General features: G+C 40.2%; 1 protein-coding gene across 1 annotated transcript in view; it reads right to left on the reverse strand.

Annotated features, from left to right (window-relative positions):
• The window catches only part of MMP20 (matrix metallopeptidase 20), a 51,910-nt gene extending 40,940 nt beyond the window's left edge, over positions 1-10,970 (reverse strand). The window contains 4 exon segments of the mRNA XM_082340068.1: positions 1,517-1,668; positions 1,983-2,078; positions 8,685-8,723; positions 8,725-10,970. Coding sequence (XP_082196194.1) covers positions 1,517-1,668; positions 1,983-2,078; positions 8,685-8,723; positions 8,725-8,811 — 374 coding nt within the window. The 5' untranslated portion in view covers positions 8,812-10,970.
• Between the last annotated feature and the right edge of the window lie 311 nt (positions 10,971-11,281).

Genomic DNA, 11,281 nt, shown 5'->3' on the forward strand with positions numbered 1-11,281 from the left:
TACTTCTTTAAGTCCCAAATTAGCTTGATCTATCCCCTTGTCTTTGCTGTGCATAATCGCTGACTAAAATTCTATGATACAGTTTATTTTAAGAAATGACAGAAAAAATTTCGAGAGTTTATATAAAATAGTTCTGTCTTACCCTTAATCATCTCATAATCTCTTGGGTGTTTAATTCCTTATAGGGTGTTTCTTCCCCGAGTGCTTTGATTTTTGTGGAATTCTTATGCTGGAGCAGAGGCTAATAATTGTGTTCAGCACCACCTTAATGGACTCTGAAGCTCATAGCAACTAACAAGTGGCCTAGAGGAATCATGTGATCTCTCCTTGGGTTTGAGCCCCCATTTGATCACAGGGAATCACTGGTGTGCTGCTACAGTTTAACAACCGGTTCTATGACCAAAACTCCTCATCTCTAGGGTTTGCTGATTTCCATACTGTAAGTACGCTCACTATGGCTAATTTCAACAACCAACTTGCCACGAGTGAACGTAAAGTTGGGAGGAGATGAGCAGCAGCACATCATTTCCATCATACAGATAAGAGATGTAAATGACCTCGTGAATATAGATAATAGTAAAATGTAGTATAATAATTAGGAAGCACCATGGATGGTTCAACGGAGGAGGGTGGACCAACCTGGGAAGGAGGCCTTTACTGGCCCCACAAATGGATACAGGCTGTGGGGCTGGAATTCTGGCCTGAGAACCCAGAGTGCAGTGAGGGTGTAGATTCTGGTTGGGTGAATGGGTCCTCTTGGATCGTGCAGAATCCTTGTTCCGTCTGGGAAAGGAGGAAACCAGAGGATGGCCAGGTGGGGACCAGGCTCAACTGTGGAGGTAGAGGGGGGATAAGGTGGGAGATGGGGGAGCCTGGGGCTAGGGGCTGACTGGCTCCCGCTTTGCCTACAAGTCAGTCTCAGATGTCACTGGCCAGTCCCTGGGTGACTTGGTAGCTCCCTCCATGTGCTGCCACAGTTGTCTGCTTAGACCTGTAGTTTCAGACTTCTCACCCGGAGCTGCGGCTGTTTGTATGCGTGTCTCCCCCAAAGGAGAGGAAAGGTGATCTACTCACCTTTACATCTCCAAAATTGAATGCCTATGGTAGACATTTAATAAATTGTCAATAAATTATTTTTGGAATTAATAAAAAATTAATTTATTAGTAGGTGAGTTTATTCTGATTTAGAAGATTGTTTTAAGCAAACTGGTTGGTACCATCAGGCTATTAATCCTAGACTAGTTTATTTTTCTTTAGAGAAAAATGTGTTGTCTCTAATTGGTAAAATTGTAATGCCTAAAACGGCCAGCCATTATGATACTCTTGAGATCATATTTTCTAGTGAATTCTCCACTGTCATTTTCTAAAGATTAGACCTAAAAAGTTCTTATGCTCTCTTATGATTGTGATGAGTCATGATTTTTATACATATCAGAAGGAAGATATTTTTAAATGAAAAGAAAGAAGGAGAGAAAGTCTCTTTCTCTCTGAATTTGGAAAGACTCGATCTCATTACCTGTATGTCAAAGTATTTGTTTTCCATTTGGGTTCACCTGGGAAGAGGTGATAGTTTGCCACATCAGGAACTCCACAGCGAGGCCTCTTGATCACATCCATGGTGGCCCGGTATAACTTCCCGGTGACTCGGAGGCCGAAGAAAGCCTGCAGCTCCTTAATGGTTTTTTTTTTTTTTTTTTTTTTTTAATTATTTATTTATTTTTGGCTGTGTTGGGTCTTCGTTTCTGTGCCAGGGCTTTCTCTAGTTGCGGCAAGCGGAGGCCACTCTTCATCGCGGTGCGCGGTCCTCTCACTATCGTGGCCTCTTTTGTTGCGGAGCACAGGCTCCAGACGCGCAGGCTCAGTAGTTGTGGCTCACGGGCCCAGTTGCTCCGCGGCATGTGGGATCTTCCCAGACCAGGGCTGGAACCCGTGTCCCCTGCATTAGCAGGCAGATTCTCAACCACTGCGCCACCAGGGAAGCCCTCCTTAATGTTTTTAACCATGGAATTGCCTCCTCTTGCAACCATCTCACCAATCTGGCGCCCTCCTTTCTTTGTGTAATATTTGTCAAGGTATGCCTGAAACAGAGAGGCAGGTTGACGTCCACAGCACAATCTCTGGGCAACACTTACACTCAGGTAAGACAGGGACGGTATTCTTGATATGCTAAAGATAGTGTGCAGAGCATATTCCCACTTTTGAAAAAATTAGATATATTTGCATAGATGAAGCTTAGATATATGCCAAGTTATTAACAACAATTATCTTTGGGCGGTGGGATTTTAGATTTTTTTATTTGTGTGCCTTTTATACTTTTTCTACAATGAATAGTTATTTGAAGAGGAAAAAATAATGGAAGGAGAATAATGTGAACATTTTCCCCACGGACCATTTATTTGTCATTGAGGTCTTTACCAATTTGCAAAACAAAGACTGTCCTATTTTTCTGGTAAACAGTTATTAGTGTCGTATTTTCATTATACATTATGCAAGATCAGTATGTTCTTAACTCTCTGCGGCCTTATATTGCAGCCTCTCATCTTATACAAAGGCAGCAGGTCAATCTGTTTCCCAGCTGAGACTTTTAATTAATTCAGGTGTGTTCAATACATGGGGTGCAAATTGTTTCCAAGGGGCATGTTTCCTAGGACTGGCTCTTTGTCCCTTGAAGCAAATGAAATTAGCCATAAATTAGAAGGCTTTTATTTGCGCTTAAAGGCTTAAAACCCTAATGTATCACTCAAAACGCTCTGTATGACTTCTTGGGTGAAGTGAGTGAGACAGGGTCGTGAAAATGTAGGGTCAGAGCCTGCTGTTGGCCCAGGAATTTCACCCACCCAACTTATTTCAGGAAAACAAAAAGCAGCTAAATCTTTATATCTGTATTTTATTAAATATAAAATTTTATATTTGTACATTATTATAAGGTACTTACTTGTTGTATATAAATAATATTATTTATATATTTTTGAAAAATATTTAATGGATGGAGTAATGCAGTCAATATAATGGCAATATACTGAGAAAAGTAGAAGTGAAATATTTATACATAATTTCATAAACAAAATCATATAATGTAAATATGTTATATTCATGTTTATTATATCTGTATATTAATATAATAATGTTAACATCTATATTAACACTTAAAATTAAGACATTAATCAAGACATTGATAATTAACATATATATAATTTATAATGAACATAAGTAACATAAGTAATGGAAGGAAATAAGTCTGAATATTAATCTTGTTTATCTCTGGGTTTTAAAATTATGGGTGACAATTTATTCTTTATCCTTTCCTATATCCCAAAGTTTTCTGCTATGAACATGAACTGTAATTGTTAAGGAAAAAAAGAAAAGGAGTAAGACTCGCTCACTTGTTTGGACAAGGTGCTCTGTGTTCTTACGGAGGGGTCAACCAATCCTTACTCCTTGCCCTGCTTATGAGAGGAGCTCACTTCCCTGGTGGTCGTTCTTTGTAAAAATCTTACTGAGATGAGAACCCAAGAGGAGGAAAAGGGAGATGGAGCCCTGAAACCCAGGGCAGGTGCCCTGAAACAAAGGTGTAACTATTTGCTTTCATTTCCGTGTCTGGTTAGGCCAACTTAAATCAGCATTTTATGTTCCTGATCTTTTTGGCAGGATGACGTTGATTCTCTGAGCCATTCTGTTTGCTCAAGCTGATGCTGTGATAACATGATGCTCATGGTAAGTCTGAATTACGCTCTTCAGAGGTGAGCTCTGTGCGGAAGGCCAGATGCTCCATATGTTCTGAGGCCGTTTTGATTTCAAATATTTTATTCCCTTGTTAGGTTATGTGTTACACTTACACTCTAAATTCTAATTTTGGTTTTATGAAATATGGTCATATAAGAAGAAGCTTCTGATATATTAAGTGAAAAGGTTTACAACTATTATTATAGTACAAGCCACCTTTGTAAACAGAAGTCTGTGCCTATTAATACACACAGATATATAGTCATAAACTAGGACTAGGATGAGGAAGTGGGTGGGGGGTTGCCAAATACTCAAGGATCAAGAAAAATAATGTTTAATGCAATATTTTTGGAAAAAAATAAAAATTAATGCATAAAATCCATGATGGACAAAATATCAAAATTGTAAATAAAGACAGGGTCCAAGCTTGTGTCACTCCTTCACGTTAGTACCAGCACTGAGTCATAGAAAGTGTTTTGAAAAATATAGACTAAGGGATTAACAGTGGTTATATTTTAGTGATGGAATTGAGAATAATTCATTTTTAGTTATATATGTTTTATATATTTTTTTGCTGTGAACATATATAATTTTTATAATAAAATATTTTTTCTTCAATATATGCTTAAGATACTAGACCTGCAGCTCGAAAGGTTTAAGGCAAGTCATAGTAAATAGGATTAAAACTATCTTTAACGAAGTAAAGATAAAATGAGAAACTATTTCTACTTAAAGAGACCACAAGGATTGGTTACTGCAGTGACACAGGTGAGTTGCTCCCTACTGGGTGCTCCCACGGAATGTGGTTCTTAGACTAGTGAATACCTGCCACCTTGTACCACAGTCCACCAGCTTCTCATACTCTCACCTGTGGGGTCTCAGGCTGGGGATCGTGATGCCTTCACAGATATGGCCCTGGCCTGACCCAGTTCTAGGTGCAGAGTAGATGTTCAGTTACCATTTGAGCTATTTTTCTTTAGCCAAAATATAGAAAATATGCTTCTTTGAAGAATTATCAAACTCTCTGAGGTACAGAGAGCCCAAATTATTCTGTACACTTTCTTGCCAAGGTTATTGATGAGGGTTTAGCATACTTTTCAGAGTCAAAATGTTCAGTTAGGCACAAAGATGCCCACTTAGAACTGTGTTTGTGTTCTGTTCTAACACTTGTGTGCTGTTGGCTCAACACCTAATTGTGGGCCTGGGTCAAAGATTTCAGGACTCACCAGAATTGTCCTACGTGCCTCCCCACCCTCTGTACTCCCCCATTGTTGAAACCGCAGGAGTCTAGGGTTGGCAATATGGCGGTCCCCTCTCCGTGTCTCTTAACAATGTTTGACAGATAAGAATAGCAGAGGCCTCGAGGGCAGTCCCAGAAGCTAGTGGCCCAGGTCCCCCTCCCAACTCTTCTTTCAGTGCACTTTCCTAGTGTCCTTCCTGAGAGTGAAGAGCTTAAAGCTCAGATTTAAGTGTGCTTCAGGACAAGGTGAAGTTCAAGATACGGTTCTTCAATATTTCTTTCTGTTTTGGCTAAGTCACAGGAATGGAACTGTGGGAACTTTTTGTTGTGTGACAAATCCTAGGTTCTAAAAAGCTTGGGCAATTCCTTTTGGTATTAGGTTTCTCATCTATAAGATGGGGTTGGTGTCTATCCTACCCACACCAGTATGAGGATCCAATGAGATCCTTAGTGTGAAAATATTTGAAATGTATCAAAAGACTTTAAAATGTATATACCTTTTTACTCATTAATTACACTTCTGGAACTCTATCCTGAAAAGAATAATCCTTTAGATTAGGCTGACATACAAAGATGTTCATAGAAACATTATTCATATGGAAATATTCCATATATCCAACAAAGGAAATGGCTAAATAAATTATAACTCACTTATATTCTGAAATATTTGTAACTTTTTAACATGATCTTTATGAACATAGTATAAAATCAAAATTTTATTGTGTTATAATAATAAGAAAGGTAGGAACCAAATTTTGAGTATAATGACAATTAAAAAGTATCTTTATGCACAGAAAGTAAAATGGTAGTAAAAGTACCTGAATTTAACAGTTTGTATTTGGAAGGTTTTTTATTTTCTTTAATTATAAGCTCATAATAATGTGATTATAAAAGCTTATATTATTTTAAGGACAATTTAACAGCCTGTATTAAATGTTGTATTGATATTATTATTTTTTAAAAAAACAAACAAAAAGTAGAATAAAACTCTGGATTATGAGACTAAGTATTTCATCATTTTCCAAGCCTTTATGATAATTAGCCAATCAGAATTTAAAAGATACAAGTGGGCATTAAATCGACTAAAAACCTGTTTATCTTTTCAAGCATAGATTATCGTGTTCATGGGTTTAGGAAGAAGCGAATAGTATTTGGAAATGTTTCTTGCCTGGAGTTTCCAGGCACAGGAAACCATTTGTTATCTCTTAGTGAGCGATCTAGAAAGAAGAGAATAGTGTAGAAGGGGCTTAACCTGGCCTGGGCCCCCAGGCCCCAGGTATGTGCTGGCCTGGCCTGACTCTGGGACTCAGCCAGTATCTTCTTGCCACGCTAGCCCGATGCTCCAATCCAAGCTCCTTCAGCCCCCGGCTGCTGCACTCGCTCTTTTCTCTGCCTGGACTGCTCTGTCTCCAGATCTTCACACGACTGTGAAGTTTAGGTTCACATAGCTCTTTATCTCAAACATCACTTCCTCAGAGAATCCTTCCTGGACTACTCAAGTGAAAATGCCCCCCAGGGTCCCAGTAACTCGCTATCATCCTAATTTATTTTTTAATATCACTTGGGGACTTATTGATTGACTTGATTGTCTCCTCCCAGCATCTTCCCACTCCTCCATCATCCCCATGTCAGCGCCATAAGAACAGGGACTTGACTTGTTTTGTTCACTGATGTTTGTCCAGTGCTTAGAACAGGTCCTGGCACATAGCATACAGTAAACTTTCAATAAATAATTGCTGAATGAATGAACTTAAGCTATTTTTATGAAATAAGTCTATTTTCCTGTCATTTCATTTGTTGTATTGTAAGGCTGCCTAAGTTGTTAAATATTTCTATAAACTATAAGGTGGGACGGTTATTCTTTCTAGACACTGGGATCCACTTGGGAGGTTTGCCCAAATCATTCCAGCTTGCTGCAGAGTGATACCTGTTCCTGCCCAGAGCTGATGACTGGGGCCATTGCAGGCAGGAGAAGGTCTGTTTGCCAGGTGTTGAGAAGTTTCCTTGATCCTTGGTCGAAGGTCTTTCAGAAAGTACGACATAAGGGAGACTGAGGAGGGCTGACTTGCTTTGGAGAGGAAGGAGTAAAGGGTCACTACAGATCCCCAACAGTCCAAGAACACCTAATTATTTCTAAATACTCCTAGCAAGGTTAGCTTTTTCCAAGGCTCACTGGCCTTATTCCTGCATAGACCACTATGGGGTCAGCTAATTGTTTTCTGCAAAGGCCTGATAATTAATATTTTTGGTTTCATCAAGTGGTTTCTGCCATTGTGGTACAAAAGCAGTAAATGATGATTTGTAAATGAACAGGCATGGCTGGTTTGGGCCCAATGAACATAGTTTGTCTGAACCTGGACAAACCCACGGTCTTCAGCCGCCAGATCAGCTCTGGCCTCAGCATGACCCTCCTTCTGGAGGTCCCAATGACTCTAGTTTCTGAATCAGAGTGGCATGAGGCTGGGTGATGGAAGATTACATCTGGGGAGAAGGGATTCAAAGCTTGGTGGCACCAGCAAAATACAATTTGAAATAGACCCCCAGTATTGTGAGATATGTTATTTGGAATTTAGTTCGTCTGAAAGTGGGCTCAAGTCAAAGGAAGTTCAATTCAGCAGGTCTATGCTCGGCATCCACTGTGCTGCTTATATGCAGGGTTGATGTTCAAAATGTTTAACGACTGGTGTGGCAGGGGGATGGACCAATTAGAATGGAAGAGTGGTGTAAACAATCAGTAGGGACACGCCGGTGTGTACAGGTGAAAATCAGCTCTGCAATGTTGTACACAGGTGTAGCCTGGCAGGTAGGAAAGCAACTCGGAGGCAGGGTTAGCAATCACAGATGCGCTATCATTTTGACAGACACTTGAAACGGAGGCGCTGGTGTAAAAACATCTCACCTACACACCTTTCATGAATGTTGGAAATTCTTTCATTGAAGACTTGTTTCTTAAGGTTAAAGTTCGCCACTTCCCTTGAAATGTTAAAAACAAAAAAATAAAACGCTTGGAAGCAAATATACTTTGAATCACTTTGAGTCACACTTAGCCTTCGAAGAAATTCTGATATGAATTATTTTATCAGATCCTCTCCGACAGTCAGTTAGGAGAGATTTTAAAGGAGGGGAAGGTACAGAAATTGTAAGTAAATAAGGTGCTTGGGGAATATGCTTTAGAGAGGAGAGACCCTCACATGAGAAGCGGGTAGCCACCCAGCAAAAACTTGGTTCACTTCAAATTTTGATCAAGTTTGCCCTGAGTACAAGAGCCATTTTTCTAAAAAGTGAACACAGGAAATCTTTCTGTTGTGACTGTTAGGAATTTTAGCACTAAGTTTCCGACCCACCTGTACTGTGCAAATCTTACACTTTGATTTTTATTTTTCTGCCCTTATTTTTCCTCCTACGCTGTTCCTCAAATACTTCTTTTGCCTTTTTTTTGTAATGCATGTATTTTTGCAAGCCGCCTCAAATTCTGTGTGCGGCAAGATACCTGGAGAGACATTCATTCATTTATTTATGCAATCATGGAACACAGGCACTCAGTGTGTACCAGACACCAGCCTTAGCTCTACAGGGGATCATATCCATTAGACTTCAGTGGACTTAGAAGATGTTTTCAAAGCCATAACAGATTTTCCTTATTTTCCTTATTTTCTCATTATCCCCTTTAGGTTTTCTGGGGCAGGAGGGGGAAGAGGGAATTGTGCAAAGATTCACAAACCTGTGTGAGCTGGTAGCTGTTCCTTGAGGTCCTGGGGGGGTGCTGCAAATAAGGAGGGGGCTGCAGTGGAAAACTTCAGAGCCGTGACGAGGAGGACAGCAAGGCCAGATGCAGGGAGCACCTTCATCTCCTCCTGGTGGCTTGGTAATTATAGCAGCCCGGGGGATGGCACTTCGACCTTGAGCTGCTTTTATAGAGTCAAACAGGTCTGGGCCCTCAGAGCAAGGATGATTCATGTCTCAGAAGGTAATTATACAGCTCCTTTCTACCCTGATGATGGGGTAACACAGTGGTACACAGGAGTCAGGGAACGCTTCACTCTTTTCGATTTACCAAGTGGCAAAAGGAGAAAAACAGTCACTTTCAATGCAGTTTGTCAGCTACTTACGTGAACTGGAGTAAACGTGATTCATTTGAACCCACCTCAACTGAAACATTTGATGAGTCTCAGTTTGGGGCTTTTCCATTCTGCTGGCAGAGAAGGTAAATGAGTAGAATATACTTTAACTTGTCCTCTAACTCTGGGCTCCCCACACATCTACCCCATTCACCTTCTTCTGTATCCACTTGGACATTTCTCAGAAACAAATGCTGTTTATAATGATGGTTCTGGGACACGTAAGATCCTGAATCATCAAGGAAGCATTACATTATACCATGCTGACTTAGGGTGGATGGTGCACTGGTAATTGTTAGAAAGCTTTTGAATCAGTTAATGTAAGAGAGATGTTCTTCATTAACCAAAACCATCAATTCCCCTTTCTCTGTGCACGCTGGTTAACTGGAGTCATACTCTTGTTCCTGACTCTGATTCGCATGGATCCTGATTTAGAGATAGCATGGAGAAATGGTGTTGTATGGTGGAAAAAGTACTTTGGCATCGGACAAACAGATTAAATTTTGTTTAAGATACTTCCTAGCTGGGTGACTTTGGGCAAGTTATATAACCTCTTGGAACAGCATTTTTTTTTTAAATCTGCAAAAGACTGACAGTAGTACTGTGTGTAAGCCCCTCATGTTACAGAGGTAGCATAGCCTGTGACACGGTGTCTGTGGGTGTCACTTGCATCCAGTAGACCTGGGTTCAAGTCCTACTTCTGACACTTGTCCGTATGACTTTGAGCAGGTTACTTAATCTCTTTCAGCGGTGGTAATTTTGCCTGAAAAATAGGGAAAAAGGTACCTACTTTGAAGAATTGTCATAAAGGAGTAAATCAGGTCATAACAAAGCCCTCAGCAGAGCGCTCAGTAGACGTCAGCTCTTACAGAATAATGCTCAATTTATCTTTTTACTTTATTACCAGGCACCAGGTAGGCTTTTTTTAAAAAATGAATTAATTGTTCTTAAATTATTTCACTCTGGAGGTTTTTTTTTTAATTTTTGAAATTTATTTAATTAATTTATTTATTTATGGCTGCGTTGGGTCTTCATTGCTATGCGTGGGCTTTCTCTAGTTGCAGTGAGCGGGGGCTACTCTTCGTCGTGGTGCGCAGGCTTCTCATTGCAGTGGGTTCTCGTTGCGGAGCACGGGCTCTAGGTGTGCGGGCTTCAGTAGTTGTGGCATGCGGGCTCAGTAGTTATGGCTCGTGGGCTCTAGAGCGCAGGCTCAGTAGTTGTGGCGCACAGGCTTAGGTGCCCTGCAGCATGTGGGATCCTCCGCAGCATGTGGGATCTTCCCGGACTGGGGCTTGAACCCATGTGCCCTGCATTGGCAGGCGGATTCTTAACCACTGCACCACCAGGGAAGTCCCACCAGGTAGGCTTTTAATTAATGTTTTTTGAACGGATGAGTGGATGACTCAGTTAACGATTCTCAAAGTGTAGTTCCTGGGCTAGCAGCATTACTATTACCAGGGAACTTGTTGGAAATACAAATTCTCAGGCCCCACCCAGACTTACTGAATCAGAAACTGTGGGAATGGGGCCCAGCAGATGCATTTTAACCAGCCTTCCAGGTCATTCTGATGCATGCTAAAGTTGGAAAACCACTGGAGTAGATGAGCAAACAGGATTATGAAGTATGGGATGAAAGGAAAATATATACAAAGTGCCAAGAACATCCTGGTCACAGAAAGTATTCAGTATTGCCCTTGCCATCTATAGCAGTGTGTCTTAGTGGTGACATACCTGGTATTTAAAGTCATTTGTGAAGTCTGTTGCAAATAATTTAATACTATTATTTGTTAAATGATAAAAATACATAAATGTCTTACTTTCACACTTAGGCTAGATTCAAAGTTATTACTATAGTGATCTCTCTCTCTCTGGCTCTGTTTGCATGCTGACACATTATGGCCATTTATGGTGTCTAGTGAATAACCCCAGGTACTCAACGAGAGTTTGTCACACATGTGAACATCATCTCTGTTATATGCTGTGAGGCACACAAAACATGATCCTCAGAAGAAAAAAGAAAAAACCACAGATCTAGTAGACTAATTCAACTAACTGAATTATAAGTTCCTTGAAGAATGAATGATATAAAAGTCACGTAAGTTTGTTTTATAAATGAATGAATGAATGTACAAACATATACTCATTGTCACTTTTTGGTCTAAGTAAAGGAAAATACTATGACAACAATCTTTTAAAATTT

Source organism: Balaenoptera borealis (assembly GCF_965194805.1).
Source record: "Balaenoptera borealis genome assembly, chromosome: 11".
Taxonomy (NCBI): domain Eukaryota; kingdom Metazoa; phylum Chordata; class Mammalia; order Artiodactyla; family Balaenopteridae; genus Balaenoptera; species Balaenoptera borealis.